This window comes from Microtus oregoni, unplaced genomic scaffold (genome assembly GCF_018167655.1).
Source record: "Microtus oregoni isolate MIOR12 unplaced genomic scaffold, Mior012 000045F_ref0000178, whole genome shotgun sequence".
NCBI lineage: Eukaryota > Metazoa > Chordata > Mammalia > Rodentia > Cricetidae > Microtus > Microtus oregoni.
The window spans coordinates 14,766,536-14,786,486 of record NW_024543219.1 but is presented as its reverse complement, the minus strand read 5'-3'; the positions used below and the strand labels follow the sequence as shown (position 1 = coordinate 14,786,486).

Genomic DNA, 19,951 nt, shown 5'->3' with positions numbered 1-19,951 from the left:
TGAGTAGGATATATCTTACAAGTATAACTGGCTGTTTGACTACAGAAACACATTTTACAATTCATGACATCTCAAATTTGATAAAAATAGAACATTTGCCTCCTGTATAAAATATGTTTGCATTCTTTTTTAATGAAAAAAATCTTATTTCTCTCAACGATAGAATAATCCTTGATATCAATGTGGATAGAAAAAAATCTCCTACAAGTACAAATACAGCCTATGGCAGACACACTAGCTTAAGACTTGAAGGCCTATACACCACCTTTTCACTATTAAAAAGGAATTAAGGCTACCACAAAAGTAGTAACACAATTATAATGATCATGAAAAAAAAATCCATTAATTCTCCAAGCCAGGTTAAAGTCTCCTACAAGTTACATTTATTTGACAGTGATAAAATGTCACAAGAGATTATAGTATGAGCACCAATGGAGTTTAATAAAAAATTGGGGAATTTTTCAGAACACAGATTTAAGTTTGCGTGTGCAGCGTATAAAACAACAGTCAACCCGTCTGCTTGGGATCTGTGTGGAAGATAGGAAATGCACAAATCAAGTCTACATTTGTATCCATGTCCTACTGAATGTCCCGATGAAGCTGGTGCTAACAGAGTCGCGGACGACTTACAAACATGGGAGATTTGTTTAATAGCTTTTGAAGACTTTTTCCCTGTAAAATGGCTTGTATTTCCACAAGTACAACAGTGAAGAAATAAAATTTTCAATTGGACATGAAATACAAAAGATTTTTATAAATATAACCATAAAATTTAACTGCTTATAACACTATACATGGTAAATATGACCAGCCCCCTAACTTCTAGGTTATTAAATACAGAGAAGCAATCTGTGATCTCAGCTTAAAAGACAGAACATCCCTTTCAGCACACGGATTTCTTTCTAGAAAGTTAAGCTGAATTGAAAATATATTTATTTTTCCCTCCTGTCTACTAGGGAGTCATGGGGGCAGACACTTGTGAGGACATATTATTAAAAAGACAAGACAGAATGCTGTTTTCCCTCTTCTGCAATGCTTAGCATCTCCTAAAACTATCCCCAAGTTATCTCCCTGGCCTTGAGTACTAACGCGATGAGCGGAGCTGTGTCCTGTGCTCACCACCACGGTGGGAGCTCCAGACCCTTAGTCCAAAGGGCAGAACTATGGGCAGTGAGACTGACAGTCAAGGGAACAGAAGCAGATATGGCTGGAAATCCAGGTCCTCGGGGCTGTCTGTCTGCATGCCCACTGTGAGAGGCAAGACTGCATGAAGACAGCACCGATGGCGGCATGATTAGCCACCTCTCGCGCACATCCAAAGAACAGAACAGCTCTGGAGGAGGAAAGAAGCTGAGTGAAACCACAGAACAACTTTAGTACACTTAAGTAGAAAATGTGTTCCCTAAACTCTTAAAAGTGTTCAAATATCAATACTGAGCTCCCAAGAACAGAGACTGGTAAGCAAGAGAGGCATTGATGTTTTATGAAGAGTTCCCAACTCTCCTAACACAGTATATGTAATAATTTAAAATAATTTCCCTACTAGTACTGGGTAACAAACTCTACTACAAGCACATTTATGCCAGTCCTTGCATGCTTCTGCACTAGATTAATTGGTCTCCGTAATGGAGCCCATCGCATTTTCCAATGGCTTTCTCCTTTCTCTACACCCTAACCCTGAAAGTCTATAACCAGTCACATGGCTTCCCTGAGGCACAAAGGTACCAAACACTATAATTAACTATTGAGGAATGATATAAATATGCTCTCTATTTATATTAAAAGATTTTACTTCTTTTGGGCCACAGAAGTGTGTGTGTGTGTGTGAGACCCAGAAAGCTTACTACTTCCTCTGCAGTGTGAACTGTAGCCCTTTTTGCAGAAAGCTGAAGGAAATCAGGGAAATGTGGAGAGCTGCAGTGTGCGTGGCCCAGCACACAGATCAATAATAACAAAACACTAGAAAAATACTCAGAGCTGTCTCCCATTCACTTTGAATCTTTTTTTTTTTTGTAATGAAATGTCACAAAGAATGGAAAAAGCTATTATCTATGGAAGCATGTAACTGGGTCTGTACTTCTGGAAACCTATTTGAAAAAGACAACTGGTCAGGCTGAGACCAGGGTGAGCGGTGGGTGATGTCCTTATGTACATGTGGGTGGGTGGGTGGGGATTAGGATTCGTCCTTTTAAATATGATGGCGAGTCAACATGAAAACAGAAGCGACCTTGGGGAAGTTTCCTTTTCTCAACTGTATCACACTCTACATGGATAAACTGGTTCTTTATTCTTGAAAACCCTTCCCTCAGCAGAAACTACCTTATCACAAGTTCTCCAAGTCAGCACGGCTTCCTTTGCAGGTGACATGGCTGTGTTCCTCACCTGGAAACCCAAGGAAATGATAAAGGTGGCTACTGCCCTCCGAGAACTAGTGGCTGAGTCTGCAATCTTGGATTCAAAGGTCAGATGCTTCCCTTGTTTAGGCGCATGCATCATGCGCAGAACAAGCAGACATCTTGACACAGAGGAGTCTGGTATCAGAGTGGAATGTCCTCGAGAAATATTTCTTTTTGGATGGGTGAAATTCAACTTTTCTGGGTTAAGACCCTTCACCTTAGAGGATACTACTAGGAATCAAGAACTGTCAAACTGCCCATATAAAAAGGGGAGGGAAGGAGCGCACCCTTTATCCTTCTCGGAAAGCCAGTGCTTGAAGCTCTGCTGCATCAGATGGCAGCCAATGGGTTTTTCTAGAAAGTTCTTTTTCTTTTTTGTCTGTAGGTAATCTATGTAGAACAGAGGAAACTAATAGAAAGAAGGTTGTTGTTAGATTTCCACATCATAAATATAATTAAAAAAATACCTCTTTCTACACAATGGTCTCCCTGGAAAAATAAAGCTATTTTAAAACTGACAGATAAAACCAGCATACTTGGTCCAGGGAGGCAGCAGCATTAGAGAGTAATGTTCCTTTTTGTTTTTAAGAAAAGGTATTCAAATAGGTTTACTTTGCTCAAAATAGGGGAAATATCTGTAAACAGGCAAAATATAGAAAAACCAATTCAAGTATGGACATGGCATATCAGATTCACATAAATTATACATATTTACTAACACTAAACCAAGTCTGTTGACAGTCCATTTAAACAGATGTTAGCTTAACTGAAGACTTTCTCCCTGGGAATGGTGGAACGTAGCTAAGCCTGACGGAGTATCTACACTCTGTGCGCCACATCAATCCTGGCACCAAACCCAGAAAATGAGCATTCAGGAATTATTAATCAACACAAAGTAAACCTAACAGAGGGCTAGCACAACTCATGAAATTCTGATTTAATTATTTCTCAGTGACCACTCACTAGCTCTCTCAAAATCAGAAATTTCAAATGATCACAGACATACCCTTGGTGCTCTGTGTATCTAGTGGTCACATTTAAACGTGGTTTGATTTGCAAACATTTTCAAAACGTATGGGGCTGCTTCCCCTCAAAGGGAAGGGGACTGGTGGTGGAAAGGTAGTGAAAAAATGACACTTCCCCTGTCTTTTGTTGCTTTGGGGCTCACAAAATTTAGCTTTCTAAAAAAGGACGAGGAAGAGGAGGAGGGAGGAAGCCATACCATGAAGTGTCAACAAGTGGCGTTAGAAGTAAAAGCATATTTCAAATCTCTCTTGGGTCTTAAGCAATTTGGTATGCAGATAAGGCTGCTATTAGCGGACTCAGGACATGTTGTCCACAGAGCCTCACAGATGACACAGCCTTGCGTGGCTCCTGACTCCTGCTGCCACCCTCAGCGCGTCAATTTCGAAAAGCTGCTAGATTTTAATCAACCAATCAATCAGTTTTTGATGTGTTAAGATGAAGATGAGAGACAGCCCATATTAAGCAAAAATAAGGGGGCAGATTAAAAGCTTCCAGGAAAGGCTTTGTTTGATATGCTATGTATCTGATGAATGAATGTGTAAATCAATTCTGCTCAAGTTAAAATAAAGTTAACATATGGATATTCTCTTCCGCCCACAGTCAGAAAATAAATGAGAAACAAAGCTGTAGGTTTGAGAACAAGTGCCTTGCCTTGCCTTGCCTATGCTTCCTGTTCCCTTGGAGCTTCTGGGAGGCCAACAGCAGGCCCTGATATTGGGTCCGATTCTGGCCACTTTCAAGTAGTCCCAGCCACTGAACATCTTGTAGGTGACACCTGTGTCTTGCAACACCGCAGGACATCTGCTGAATAAGCTTCCTCTGCACTTGTAAAAAGGATGTAAAACCTTGTCTAAGTTTACAAAGCAAAAACCAAAAAACAACAAAAAAACTTGGTTAAACACTCAAAGTTAAAAATAAAACCATGGTAGTTGAAATCCAATTATTACGCAGGTATTAAGGTTAATCAGGCAGACCTCAGTGATGCTGCTGCTGTTCCAAGCATGCAAAACACAGTGCTATCTGTCAACTTCTGCCAAGTTTTCAACTTCTGCCGTGTTTCATAACCAGAACCCCCCTCTTTTTCCCCAAACCCGTCTGCCTTTCCCTTAACAAAGAGCATTACAAAAAGATAGAATCTAGAGTTAGTGGCAAAATCTTCACAGTAACTTGTTAATAACATGTAGTGGCTGTCCAGGGTGTCAGTCCACTGGACCTTGGAAAATCAATTTTATGCAGTTCTGTTCGCCAACCAGCTGTGTGGCGCAGAACGGACAGGCAGCATGAAATGCGTGGGTCCCATGAGGCAGCGGGATCTGAGACCAGTACTTCGCAGACTTCTCTGAACACACGTGTCCACAGGGAGTGAAGGCGTGAGTTGGGGGTCCGGCATCAACATAAAATCCTGCCTCACAGCCCAGCCAGAGGGGGACGTAGGGGCCCACAGTCCTGCACATGGGGCACTCCCTCTCATTGGGCTCTCTGTCACTCCGATGGCCCCAGTTGTGGTAGCCGTGCACATGGCCACAGCTCAGGTACGCCCAGGGCTGCTTCTCCTCCACCACCTCCTTCCGATTGATGCTGGGGAAGGCCAGGGTGTTGAGACCCACAGGACACTGGGGTCGGGCTGCATTGATCTCCTGCCGGAGGGCTTCAATGTGTTTCTGAGTTGGAGTGTGAAAAAGGCCATCAGCGGTTCTCCAGAGAAGTGTGGCTCCGCACAGGTCAATGAGGGAGCCGTCTTGAAGGACATTGGTCTCACTTTCCACCTACAGCAGGTTCAACAGAGGGACCATTAAAAGCAAAATCCTGCAAACTATGCAGCAAAGGCATCCCAACCTTCTTTCCTTAAGAAAACAGAATTCACGGGGAGGTAACACATCTGACTAAACAGGACTTGGGAACTGCCACCTCCCCCGCTCCCCACTCCTCCCACCCGCAAGCCTCAATACACACAACAGTCCAGGGTGCAGCACTCTGAGCTTTCATTTTTGATTAATGCAGAGGTTCCTCTAAGATCTCACACATACTACATTTTCACTTTTGATTTTTCTATGTTGGTAATTCACCCATACACCTTATGGGGGAGGACGGGTGTGCTGCCCAGGAAGACCCAAGCTCCTCTAGCAGAGCCGGTGCCACGCTCCAGGCGACCTTTTCGAGGCACACACCTTCTCTGTCAGAGGTGGACCTTCCCAAAAAGGCTTGCTTGCACAGGACGCCTGGGCCATGCACCAAGAGCCTGCACAGGTGATTAGTAGCTGAGCAGCAGCAGGGTTGGGCCTCGCCAGCAAGACTCAGCTCACCTCCACTTGTGCCAGACGCACACTAAGGTGTAACGGGAACAAGAGCCCAGGGAGGCCCATGAAGGAAGCACGGAGAGGCTGGCTGCTGACCCTCAGCGGCTGAGAGGGGACTAGGGCTTTTGGCCTGTTACAGACCTGGCTCTGTCCCTTACAGCTGTGTGGCCTTGGGGTGGTTCCTGGAGCGTGCAGTCCCATACTACCCCTTTCTTTGGAATGCAGAAGGTGGCAGTGAGGGTTAAATGAGAAAAAGGGAATTCTTGGAAGGTAGAAGGCCCAGTGTGCAGTGAACACTGTTGGTGCTGACCCTTTGATGGGCTGGAGAGATGGCTCAGAGGTTAAGAGCATTGCCTGCTCTTCCAAAGGTCCTGAGTTCAATTCCCAGCAAGCACATGGTGGCTCACAACCATCTGTAATGAGGTCTGGTGCCCTCTTCTGGCCTGCAGGCATACATACAGACAGAAATTGTATACATAATAAACAAATATATATATATATATATATATATATATATATATATATATATATATATATATATATAAAAGAAACGGGACAGAAAAGGGTTTTGAAGAACTTTTCTTGAATGGAGATTTGGAAAAGCTGTCAGGAGCCAGGAAGAGGGTGAAAAGACCAGCAGACCAGAGAGGTGTGTCACCCTATGCGTGGAGTGGACGAGAAGCTCCCAGGGCCCTAGGGAACTGAGCAGGCTGGGGAATGCTGGGTGGTGGACAACACAGCATGAGGCAGCAGGCCCAGGCTGGGCGGCTGGGTGGGAGGTCTTGGTGCCAAGGGAATCAGTGTGTCTTTTGGTACCTCCCATCTAACTCTAGAGCAGGTGGGCTGGAGGGGTGCAGGGTGGTCGGTACAGGTTCCTTCTCTACGCAGAGTGTCTGTGGCAACAATGTATAAGACCCAACAGTTCTAGGATTTTGATTTAAGGAAGAAAGGTGTCCACATTACCTACAGATCTAAGACACGTTACTGATAGGCATTAATTTCAAAATGAGTCTGTCTGGGCTGGGGAGATGGTTGGTTGGGAAAGAACTTGCTCTGTAAAGAAGCCAGGTGTGGTGTTGTATCCTTGCCATCTCAGAGACAAGAAGATCCCTGGGCATCACCAGCTAGCTACCTTAGCCTACTGGGCAAGGTCCTGCCTAAAACAGGTAGGCAGTGCCTGAGGAACAATACTAGAGGTTGCCCTGTCATCTCTGTATGCACATGTGAATACATACATATACACACATACACGCACCACCCCCACCAATACAAGGCATTTTTGGAGTCATTTCTTTTTAGCAACTTTAGCAAAAGTCTATGCACACACTGCTGCCTAAGCCATACGACCATAATCAGAGAGGATAAGAAACCCACCTGGTGACATGCGCGCTGGACAATCTTGCCATGGGTCTCAGGGTAGCTTTACTTCATTTTTTTTTTTCCTGCAGCAGACTGAGTGCAGGGCCTTGCACAGGCTAGGTAAGAGCTGTATTACTGAGCTATCTTCCTACTCCTTGGTTTTTGACACAGGGTGTCACGATGTAGCCCAGTAAACCCAGAACTCAACAATTTTCCTACCTCCACCCCAGCTACTGTGCCCGGCTCAGCCTGCGGCTTCTATTCACACTGGCAGACAAGCGCTCAAGTGTGAACCAGTTCAGGTCAGCACCAAGCATAGGCTTTCGTGATGCAGCATGGAGTGGAACTCACGGCAGGAGCTAGAATCTCAGCTGCGGCCACTGTCTGGCTTAGTGACCCATCTACAGAGCTAAGGTGGGTGACTGCTTCCTTGGGGGCTATGCTGCAGGGGGAAGGAGCTGAGCCATGGGAAGAATAGCTAATGCAGTGTCTGTACCCGCTGTCGTCTCCTTCGCTGCTGTAAGGACTGGTCACAGGTCTGCCCACCCAGGCCAGCGTGTGTAAAACTACTGGGTCATCAGAATCATTTCCGTAAAGAAACTGTTCTCAGACTCCCTTTTCTATTTATAATTTCTCTAAAAGTATTTAAATAAAGCAGCCTCGGCCTGACCTTTTCCTGTGTATTCATAAGAGACACTGCGACAAGGCAGCCTTGCTGTTATGATGGGGGTCCTCCCCTGCCCCTAGAGGGTGAATCAGAGATAACAGGGATTCCTTAGAAACAAATCTCAGGCAGGCGTAGGACAGCCAACCACTCACTAGGTCCATGTCCTATCTCCATCCTAGAAACATGGCTCGCTGCAGCCCACAGACACACCCTCCGCTCTGTGTGCTCTTTTCCATAATCTACAAAAGGGCCCTGTTCCCTCCTCCTAGCTTCTGTAGCAGAGCAGGAGTAAAGGCAAGTAAGTCTTTCAAGCCTGTCCCACAGGCTACCACACAGAAGCCTCAGACTGCCGCTTAGGACCAAGACAGGCGCCAGAAGCACCTGTTTTAAGGCTTGCCAACGACACTTAGGAGACGCCAGCATGCCGATGTGTACAGGAGTGACTTTAAGCAAAGTATTCTATCTTTATCCCTGGTGAACAATACCTAGAACCCTATCAATTTCTAACCATGAAACTAAGGGGGTGAAAATGCCAACTTAGCTATTTCTTAGTTTTAGAAAATCTAGATCTTTAATATAAAAATTTCACCCACTGTCTCCCACTGCTCAGGATTCTTCTGAATTAGTAATAAATATAATAAAGGATCCTGTTCTTAAGACAGGATAAAAAGTAACACACTTCCACACAGGAATGGCCAGCTATAAGGACAGGACCCATTCAAGTCTGGAGTTTATGGAAATCTATTTCTGGATCAGAGAATGGCACACTCCACCCTGCACGAAGGTTCTGAGCTTTATCAGTGGGAAGGTGATGGCCGCAGTGAAGATGGCCGCCATGAAGATGGCCGCCATGACGATGGCCGCCATGACGATGGCCGCCATGAAGATGGCCGCCATGACGATGGCCGCAGTGAGGCATTTGCACTTTGGTGCACTTCCCAGAGCAGAGTCCACTCACCAGCTTTCCCCTCTGCTGGGCCGACCTGGTCTCTCGTAAGGTGTACACGTCTCCACAGACAGAGATCTCTCTCCAGACTCCCGGCTGGGACTCCTCTGTGAAGCCCCCTCGAGGGTGCATCACCAGAACACCATTGGTGGTGAGCCCGTCCATGTGTCCGTCAGGGTTTTTCCATTTTGCTGCCTTTTCCTGGAAAATAAAACCACAGACCAGAGAGAGTGAAAGTGACACTCAGAGGGGACTCCAGACTCTCCTTAAAATACAGTGGAGAGCTAGTCAGGCAGCGGGGGCGCACGCCTTTAACCCCAGCACTCAGGAGGCAGAGGTAGGCGGATCTCTGTGAGTTCATGGCCAGCCTGGTCTCCATAGTGAGTTTCAGAACAGCTAGGATTGCACAGAGAAAGGGCATTTCCTTTTCTATTTAGAGCTGTAACTGTAGGATCAGTGTGCTGCTCTGACAACAGGAGAGACGCTAAGTTGTCTGAAGCTACACATTACCTTCCCCTCAGTTCCGCACTCCAAGACCGCCTACCCCTCTGTCAAGCCTGCTCCTAAAAGTATTTTACAAGCACTCATTACCGGGACACCGAAGGAAAAACAATATTCTAAACAGTACTTTTTGTTAAAGGTACAAACTTAAAAAGATTAAGCCAATAACTTGGGGGCCAGTGTGTTTCTATGCAAACAGATGTCTATTCCCCAGGAGATGGTCGCAGTGATGGGACAGACATTCTTGGCTCGTCACCCTGCTGATGCCCCTCTCCTTCCCTGGCAGAACTCATGTTCTGTCTACGTGCCAGGGCAGGAAGGACGGGGTCCTGCTCAGTGTAAACCCACAGGAACAGTCCCAGGCTTCACAAAGCCTGGTGAAGGAGACGGGGGGGGGGGGGGGGGGGGGGGGGGGGGGGGATGTGCCTGCGGGGAGGCGGCTTTGCCCCGGGGAAGAAACAGAAGCACAGAGCCTCACGGCCTCCCTCCTCTTTCTCTGGGAGCTGCCCCATGAAGCAGATGTCGGGAAGCTCAGGAGCAGGTGCACACTCAGGAGCAGTCCTCCCCTCACCAACCCCCTAGGTGGCTGGTGTACAAGGAGAGGCAACGGGCAAGACAGAGAGAACTGGTCCCAGATGGCCCAGGGCCATGCATCAACCAGTGCTCGACTGGCCTCCCTCAGTACTTCCTGCCATGTGGGATAATGTATTTTTAATTACTCTTTAGGTCACAATGGACAATTTTCTCTCTGCAGCTAATATTCTGAAGCAAAAGGTATTTTTATTAAGAAAGAACTGTCACTAACACTTTTGGAGTTTGTTTATGAGGCAGGGCTTTTTGTTTCATTACCACATACCAAGTCCAGTATGGAACGGAGAGCAAACACTCCCCCCTTCAAGCAACAGTTAAGTCTCCTCTGAGCTCTAAATGTCTACATTTGGCCACTTACTTTTCCCCTTGACATTTCTTCTCAAATTCACCATAAATGTATTATAATGTTAACAAGTACTTCTTTAAAAATCAGTACAGCATACATTATAATTGATACAGCAAGAACAAGGGCAACAGCAACCGAGTGGTCTGCAGAGTCTTTCTTTTGATTGAGACACGGTCTCTCTAGGTAGTACAAGTACAGGCTGGCCTTGAATCCATAACCCTCATGCTCGCCCTCCTGAGTGCTGGGTACATATGGCCAAGCTTCAAGTTACCCTCAGGCTGGCTTCTGAAAACGAAAACTTCAAAAATCTCACCACAGCCGCTACACAAAGCAGTTCCCTCCCAGATGAAGCGACTGTCACGGGAGCGGGTGGGTTTTGAGGCCAGAATGGTCTGCAGTACTTACTCCAAGAAAGATGTTTTTGGAGGAGTCGAATCCAGCTGCGAATATGCGTGCCGTGTATGGCTCATTCCTGTCACACACGATCCTGCAGGCAAACCTGGAGATGGTGCTCTGTGTGATCTGGGCATCATCGTTCTGGCCACCGGAAACGGTGTCGGTAACCACGAAGTCGATAGGGCTTTCTGTTGATCTGCCCACCTGAATAAACCAACACTCTCATGACTCACATGAAAAACACCAGGCTCTGCAGTGTATTCACAGGACTGGGAGTCTAGAACCCTGTCAACCGTGTGCCCTTCCTTCCTACCCAAGAGAGAAAGTACAGTACACAACCATCAGGTCTTTTAAAAAACCCACTTCATTTTATCATGGTACCAACACTTAATGAGATTGCACCCCTCCCCCATCAGATGTGTATGTGCGTGCGTGCATGCGTGTGTGTGTATCCACATGCATATACAACCTTAGATGTCATCTTTAGAGATGCTGTGACTTCCTTTGAGACAGTCTTTCATTGGCCTGTAGTTCAGTAGGCTGCAGTGAGCCTATTTTCACCTCTCCCATCCCCCAGCACTGAGACTACTAGAGGAGGTTCTGGGACTTGAATTTAGGTCTTCAAGCTTGAGAGCCAAGAAGTTTGCCAATTTGAGCTAACTCCACAGCCTGAGATGGGCACATAAAAACGCTCAACACTACAGGTATAATGCTAGTGTGTGTGTGTGTGTGTGTGTGTGTGTGTGTATTACACCTGTGTGTGTGATATACAGATATAGGTAGGTATATATAATGCTATACAGCATATGCCTAGATCTTATTCATTTTAACTGAAACTATGACAGTCTGTTAATCCACCAATTTTAAGTATTACAAGAAAGCTCCTGTTTCCTATTCTGGGAAAATGACGTTAGATTTTTCTCTCTTGGTTCCAGTTGGAGATACTACTTTTACAGCAGATCATTCTTTGTTTTCTATTTCCGGAGGAAGCAAACTTTTAAAGAAACAAAGGAACTCTTTACTTGCTGGACTCCCTAAGTCAGTCAGTCCATGAATCACAGCACTGAGCAAACAAAGCCCTTGCATGGGATGGTGGGAAAAGAGCAGCTGCCGCTGTTCAGGGAAACTGAGGAGAACATGGGGGCTTCTCTGAGTTAGTCCAGCATTTGAAATGTGAGTGAAGGAAATATTTAAAAGCTAGACTTAGCACCTCATGTCGGGATCATAAAGGAAACCTCTCTATGGAAGCCTGAAAGTTGCTACTAATATTATAGTGGCTTCCTTTCCTTGGTGAGATTTCAAAGCTCCCAGGAGATTGTAGTTCACTACGATCTTAAGAGTTTTAACAGCCTTTCCTGTTTAGTAGATTCCACTAAAACAAGCCCTACTTCCTCCAGCGAACCAGAAGACACATTTGCTTATGAATAAGAAAATCCTCAGGATGGGATATTAAACACTTATATACTAATGCTCCCTATGGTCTGCCCAGAAGGCAGAGACAAACATGGCCTTCAATCAAAACCATTTACATGAAGATGAAGAATTCCTCACTAAATATGCCACTAATGCCCTTGCCTGGAAAGAGAGACTGATTCCTGCCAGTGGGAGGAACACATGGGCCTTGACATGTATGCACATAAGGCTATGAAAATCAATTTCCAAGGTGTTTTTATTCTGATCCTGAATTCTGTCTGAAAAGATAAGCAATGTAAAAAACATGACTTTTTAAAAAATTCAAATGAGTAGAGAGATCTTACATCATCTAGCTCTGCATGCTTCCCAGAAGTGCCATTAATTTCCTTTGCAAATTTCTCCTGTATGTTCCCACACACAGACTACCCCCATAAAGCCAACAGCCAAGAGACGCCTATTTCCTCTTGTTTTTCAATGGCCCTTAATTCCTTGTTCTGATGAAACGTGCCTGGAATGAACGAAGTGACAGGCTACACTGAAGCTCACCAATTTAAGCAGATGAATATTGCTTAGCCATATGCATGTCAGGCTTAGGAAACACATAACTTGCTTAAAAATGCAACATAAAAATCTAAGCTAGAGATCCCATAAAACCATACCACATACTTCATCTTTATGAAGTTGTACAACCTTCCCTCTGCTGGATCCCTTTTCAAGATGGATGTGTAACTCAGCTCTACTGAGAAAGCCGTGAGTCTCTTTTTAAACTTGAAATTATTTATTAATAAATTTAAAAGTAAGGTTTACATATACATCGCTCAAAATAAAAATGTACAAAAGCATAGAATGAAAGTACATCTCCTTTCTTTTTAGAAACATATATTCTACATGTTATTTGAGTTTTTTTTAATATTGTATACAATGCGTTTTGGTCACACCCAGCCTCTATTCCTCTCCGGGATGCCTCTCCAAATCCTACTCCCAGCTTGTTATTTCCCACCAGTGCCGCCCACCAGTGCACTGGTGTCGGGCACAGTCCACCCACCTGCCAGCATCCACAACCTCAAAGAGCTGTCAAGTGCTCCTCGGTGAGGGTGGGGCCTTGTTAGCCTCCCCCCACCCCCACCCCACTGGACCAACTCTCTTCATCTTGTGTGGATCCTGGGGAGGCAAGCTCTACATGTCCTTCTTTTCTGAAGCTTTCACCTTTTTAAGGGAAGGGTCACAAATGCTGCAAATATTTAATAACTATAGAAGCATAAAAAGGAGAAAAGGAGGCTTCTTCAGACTCAGCAGCATTTTCACCCTGAACTTTATTCCAGAAGATGTTTAGGAGTGGAGTAAATGTGAGAAGCTTGTATCTCCCTGCTCACAAAACCCGAATAAAGCCCGTGTCCCACGTTCATGCATCTCGCTAAAAGCGAGCGCTCCTCTAAGACGCCACACAGGCCCACATCCCGGTCCCCCACCTCACGCCCACAGCATTCCTTCCCTCTAGGAGTGCCATACTGTGACTTTACCTAATTTACGAAATTCATTTAGGATCAATTATTTTAAGTCACGCTCTTATGTGGCTGGTCATATAGTGACTGACCACGTCACCTCCATTTGCCTCTAACCTCCAAAGTGTTCGACTTTCTCCTTTAAGACACAAGCTTCAGCTTGCTTTTGCCAGCAAAGAAATTTTGGCCACTTTCTTATTGGAAACCCAGCTGGTGTGGGAAACCTGAAGCCCGTCCTTTCTTCTGTGGCCAGTTCCACATTTCCTAACAGGCAGTCGTGTAGACAAGTGGAGATGCCTCTAAATCTCATTTGACAGTTAAGTGGTACACAAGCCAAGATGCTTTTAAATTCATCTGCTATTCATAGAATGCTGGCTTTCAGAGAGGAACTGTAGTGAGAACTTCACTCACCGGACTCGAAATTTTATATAGAATCCAAGTTCATTTGTTGAATGCCAGTGGAGCCCAGGAAGACGGTGCTGAAGCGGCACAAAGGCCTCTCCTGTCTTCCTTTCCCTTCCTCTACACACTTTATTTTCTGACTTTTTTTCTTTGGTCCTGAGCGTCTACCCTAACCTGCACATGCTCCTTCATTTGGGATCATGCCCATTCTGTGGCACCTGTTGCCCTGCTCTGCACGGCCATGGCTGTCCTCAGTCCTCACTTTGCTCCATGGCCACATGGTCGCTCTGTGTAATCGTGTCAATGGAGCTTGAAAGCACACTGCAAGTCCTTCCACTTTCCCTGTGTGGCTCCAGCTATCATCACCGTATACAGGGATTCTAGTTTATATACCTGCTCCTCCTTCTCACTCTATCCATCTGCTTAGTCTATCTCCCCTCACTTCCTTCCTGGAAGCGCCCATTCCAGTCTGGGGCTCTGGTAACTCGCTGTAGACCTGGAATGCCTGCTGATGGGTAGTCTACCTGTCTGTTTGGTCTCATAGATAATGTACAGTGTTAGCGGTAAAAGGGGACTGCGTATGCCAGGCAGGCTGAGCTACAGTCCTAGCGCTCTATCCTGTGACCAGGTGAGTATCTGGCATAGTAGATGCACTGTGTGTGTGTGTGAGTGTGTGCATGTGAGCGCGCGTGAGTGTCTGCATATGATACTGAGGAAGAGACCTGGTCAGTCGTCCTCATCAACTTAGACGATGAAACCCAACAGAACCGCCATATAGGGGCTGCCCATGCATGCTTCAGCATTGCAGGGCTTAAATTTCATTCAACTTCATATATTTGATGTATATACAAAGATGATAAAGGACTCTAATGGTGACCAACTCTGCGCGCATGCGCGCACACACACACACACACGAGTACAAGACATTTCCAAGAACAATAAGAACAATAATTTAACATGGAGGTATCATTAATGTTTTTTAAACTAAACTGATGCTAATGAAGTGCTATGTCTGAACTATAGTCACGTTATGGTCAGAGTACACTTGGGACTTTGTCCCATCTGAGGGACACTGCATGGCATCTGCCTCTTCCTTTGATTCTCTCATATTCTATGTTTTACTCTCTTGCTGAGAGTTTCCTTCTTTATTTCCTTCTTCATTTATTCCAGCTCTAGAAAGCAATTACCACCATCTTGCTTGTGTATGTGAATTCAGACTCTGCCATCCTTAAATCTAGCCCTGACGGCTCGCCCTGATACTCTACCACTGCACCTGAAACGCTGATGTCAAGCTAATGGGGACGCTGCAGGGCACAGCCTTCAAGGCTGAGGCTCATCCTTCGGACAGCGAATGTTTGCCAGCGGGATCTGAACATACAAGCTTGTTAAAAGGAGAAAAAGTTGGGCATGGTGGTACATGCCTTTAATTCCAGCACCCGGAAGGCAGATGCAGGTGGATCTCTGTGAGCTCACGTCCTGCCTAGTCTACAAAGTGAGACCCTGTTCCAAAAACAAAATAAAACAAAACAGAACCCAGCCAGTCTTTAACACAATGCTTTGTTTACTACTGTAGACAGTGGGAGAAGCTATTTCAGGGCTGGGGGAATGGCTCAGCATTGAGAGCACTTGCTCTTCCCCAGAAGATTTAAATTTGATTCCCAGCATCCACACAAGGCAGCTTACAGCCTTCTGAAGCACAGAAAATACAGCCTTCTGGGAGATAAGCACCTCTCCTGGCCTCTGCGACCACCTCTCCACATACAGAGACACATTTAAAACGTAAGATTACTTCAGGAGAAACCACCAGCGTCATGTTTTCTTAAGAAACTTTAGAAAATCTTTTTGTCTTGTTAAAACAAAGACCTTACTCTATTTCTGTCACTATCATTTCTGGCCTTAGTTTAAGTAGCTTTATCCTTTAAAAGCATGAATTTTCAGGCCCACAACTTAGAGGCTGGCAAAGAAACAACTAAAAAAAAATCAGTATTTTCCCCTTTTTCTGTATATGTATATAAAGGGGTGTGTGTGTGCGCGCATGCAGGTGTGTGCACACACACACTCAAGAAGCCAGAAGTCAATGTCTTTTTCAGTCACTTTCACCGTTATTTATCTTCAGTTTGTTCCGTTTATTTCTTTTGCATGTGTATGTATACGTGGCATAGAGGTCAGGGGCGGGCATGTGAGGCGCTGTGTGGAGGTCAGAGGGCATTTTGCCTGAGCTGTCCTCTCCAACCGTGTGGGTTGTGGGAATTACATTTGGGTCATTAGGCTGGGTGGTAAATGCCTTTACCAGCTGGGTCCCTTTGCTGATTCTCTTTACTCTATTTTGGGGATCTCTTGCTGATCCTGGAGCCCCACCAACCTGACTAGACTAGTTAGCTAGCGAGCTCTTGGATCTGCCCATCCTAGGGGTCTAGATCTTTCCACCCCTGGCTTTTATGTCAATGCTGGGGATCAAACAGGTCCATGTTTGTGCACTGCCCGAGCCATCTCTGCAGCCCACAAATCAGTAATTTGTAAGAATGTGGTCCACTCTCCCCAGAGAGCCCTTGAGGCTCTGCCCCATCAAGAGGTGTAAGTCCATAAACCCGAATTTCTTCCAGAATAAAAAAAAAGATGGCACTTCCATCCCCCTGTGATGCCCTCTGTGGGTCTGGTGCTAGAGACAGGCACTGTGGGCTTCAGCGGGGGTTCTAGCTGCACCCCCTGCATGGCCACATACTTGCCGGTGAAAAAGTCTTGATTTTGTTAAATCTTGACTCTTTTTAGTACCGTGACAAAATGAGGCACTCAGAAGTTAGTGGAACAAAATCCAGCTACAGCTTTATTCCTTCTGAGAAGGGAAGGGCACAAAGAAGACCGCACTCATCCGGAGGACGTTGCCTGGCTGTGGGAAAGGACCATGATTCTCCTTAAAAAAGTACACCCTCTCTCATCAGCAGCACTTGCTTTCCCACCTCACGGGAAAGAGCAGCTGCTGACTGCAGGGTGGAAAAGAGTCAGTGATCTCGCTTGCAGTAAAAAGGCTTGGCAGTGAAACACACACACAAGCGTCATTATAAGTTCTACAACAATACTGATAGGAAGCGTGTGTCCACCGTTGGCGCAATGCAGAAGCGAGCACTCAGGAGGCTTGCAGGCTGGCCCAGAGAGTGGCGCTGCGCTAACACTGTGTGTAAATACATCCTTACTTCCCAACTGTTCTGTAGGCTGGTCATCTACAGTGCCTGGCCGTCTAGAACATGGTCCCCAGATCTGCACGCCAACTGCCTAGTTCTTCCCTCACAAAGCTAGCTGCCTAGTCAATGTTTCAATTACCATTTTAGAGACTATTTAGAGAGTTTCTATGAACTGTTTAAGTCATTCACAGTGATACTAATTTAATAATTAATATAATATTTAGTATTAGTATTTGTCATTACTGCCTTATTTAATAGCATGATTTAATGATTTGGCATTTCACAGTAAGCAACTGTAACTAGCTCCAATTCTAACTATAGGACTCACTGTCTAGTGTCACTGTTTGTGATATGAATTGTACATATTTCTCCCAATGTCACTTCCCTTTTGTTTTTATTTTATTTTGGATATAAAATTTAACTAAAATACAAATTTTGTTTTATGTTTTGTGGGGATGTTAGGATTAGGACTTTTTTAAGATAGATTTATTTATTTATTTATTTATTTATTTATTTATTTATTGTATATGAGTGCTCTATCTCCATGCATGCCTGCACGCCAGAAGAGGGCACCAGACCCTATTATGGATGGTTGTGTGCATAATGTGGTTGCTGGGAATTGAACTTAGGACTTCTGGAAGAGCAGTCAGTGCTCTTAACTGCTGAGCCATCTCTCCAGCACCCAAGGATTAGGATATTTTAAATTGAGCAATTTATATAATGATTACTTAATAAAAAAAACCTTGAAAATTTAATCATTTAGAATTGTATAGTATTAGTTCTGAGACAGTTTTCTTCCTCAGAATGCTACTTACAACAATTTTGATCTTAATTTTTAATATGATAGCTATAAAGATAATTAAATATTTCTTCAAAATGTTGAGGATAGCTCTGATGAAGGCTGGCTCTTCTGCTGGTCAGAGCTGTTGAAGCTCACGGGAGCCCTGGGTCTTTCTGGTCTACCACTCAATCCATGCTGAAGTGTGCACTCACCTATGTTTTTCTTGTTAGGAAATGTAATTCTTTACCACATCTGTGGTAAAGTCACGCTTCATATTCCTTAACTATTTATGTATAAACTAGTAGCTATATGGTTTATGCATAAATAAATGGTTTACGTCACTGGTGCTGCAGCAACTCTGCCTGTGGAGGTCACTCACGGTGCTGTTCAGAAGCCACTTCCACACACGGCGCTCTGTGCTCTGTTTCCAATTAGCAACAGGAATGAGTGCTCTGCCATGAGCTAGTCCGTGTTGAATAATCTTAAATAGAGTTGTTGGCTATCTGAGGTTCTCATTTGGACAGCTGTCCCTGTTTTGCTCTTGCTCCCTTCGTAGAGTCTGGGGAAATGGTTAATGCAGGAAGGGAATCAACCTGTGGCACCTGGATTTGCTGTCTCAAGTCCCCACTTCACCTTTCAGGTTTCTGACATTCATAAAGAAGCTACACTGAAACACAAATCCTGCTGCCTCGTTTGCTAACCAATCCTTCTCACTCTAAGACATGACACCATCTTAGCTTTGCTGCAGGGCCTCTGTTTCTTCATTCTGCCCTCACTCTGTCCATGGATGTGCTCCCCATACTTAAGTGCAGGGCTCACCTCCTGGGTTCAGGTCTGCCTTCTGTCTTCACAAGTCCACATTAAAACTTTCCATTGTTATCCAGGAGGTGATGGCGCACGCTTTTAATCCCAGCCCTCAGGAGGCAGAGGCAGGTGAATCGTTGTGAGTTTGAGGCCAGCTCTGGTCTACAAGAGCTAGTTCCAGGACAGATAGGACTGTTACACAGAGAAACTCTGTCTTGAAAAAAACAACAAAAACCAAAAGAACAACTTCCTGTTGTTTCTTAAGTATTGAATCTTGGGTGCATTTTCTAAGTCTTTTCTTTTCAGATGATGTTTTCTTCTCTCTACTGCTTTTGTTTGGTTCATCTCTGGACTCTGTAATATGCTTCTGATTCTTCCTACACTCATCTTATACTTTTTTAAAAGTCAAAAATGCTTTTTAGAGATAAGCACTTACTAATTTCACTATAAATCATATTGTCCTAAACTTGATTAAGAAAGTACTTAGTCTTTACATTTTCTAGAAGGTGTTGGCCACATCGCATATGTTTTTTCATACCCTGTTCCAATTATTTCTGGAAGCCTCTAATATTTTTATGTCTTCTTTGGCTTGTGCTATTTGAAAAATTCTTCTTTTATTTTTATTTTAAAAGAGGCTGCTTTACTTTTTTGTCTATTGTTAGTATAATCTTTTATTGCATTAAGATTGATGAATAATAATGAACTTGAGGGAGAGTCGGGATGAGTATGCAGGAGGGCTGAAGAAATGGGAGAGAGAAATGCGGGAATTAATACAATCTCAAAAGCAAATGAGAAACAACCATAGTTATCTGAGGACACAGAGTACAATTCCTCTTACCCTTTAGAATGGGAGGGATTTTTTCTATTATTCTCACCTCTTTCCCCTGGCGTGACTGAATGGCACTGGGGCACAAGTTCTGGCTGCAAGGCAAAATACACAAGCAAAGGGGAAACGCAAGAGTTCTCATTAAAGATGACACATTACCTGGAACATGTCCGTGTCTTTATCGTGTGTGTACTCCACCACCACGGTCTGGTTCCTCGACAGAGTGAAGGATATGCTGTGCTGGCCTTTGCAGCTGATAGCCTAATTGTGAGAGAAAAAAAAAAAACTCATTTAAATCTCATCCTAGCGACTGATCACAGTTCTGTTCCAGCTCACAGCCACCTTTCTACCAGGAAAACCCAGCATTGGCCAGCATTGGTCAGAGCTGTCCCCATGCCCAGTCCTAAAATCCAGAGGAGTGAAAATGTAAAATTTGGGAAGCTTTATCAAAATACTCTATACATGTGTAAGAAAAATAAGTTTATTTACAACACTTGATTTACTTATACTGTCAGAAAA

At 44.6% G+C, this 19,951-nt stretch overlaps 1 protein-coding gene across 2 annotated transcripts in view; it reads right to left on the bottom strand.

Annotated features, from left to right (window-relative positions):
- Positions 1 to 422: 422 nt before the first annotated feature.
- Positions 423 to 19,951, bottom strand: part of Peli2 (pellino E3 ubiquitin protein ligase family member 2) — a 148,117-nt gene continuing 128,588 nt past the window's right edge. For both annotated transcript variants that reach the window (XM_041634088.1, XM_041634089.1), the window contains 4 exons: positions 19,592 to 19,693; positions 10,535 to 10,729; positions 8,704 to 8,892; positions 423 to 5,188 (listed from right to left, as the gene is read on the bottom strand). In XM_041634088.1, coding sequence (XP_041490022.1) covers positions 4,622 to 5,188; positions 8,704 to 8,892; positions 10,535 to 10,729; positions 19,592 to 19,693 — 1,053 coding nt within the window. In that variant the 3' untranslated portion in view covers positions 423 to 4,621. The remainder of the gene's footprint in view (positions 5,189 to 8,703; positions 8,893 to 10,534; positions 10,730 to 19,591; positions 19,694 to 19,951) is intronic.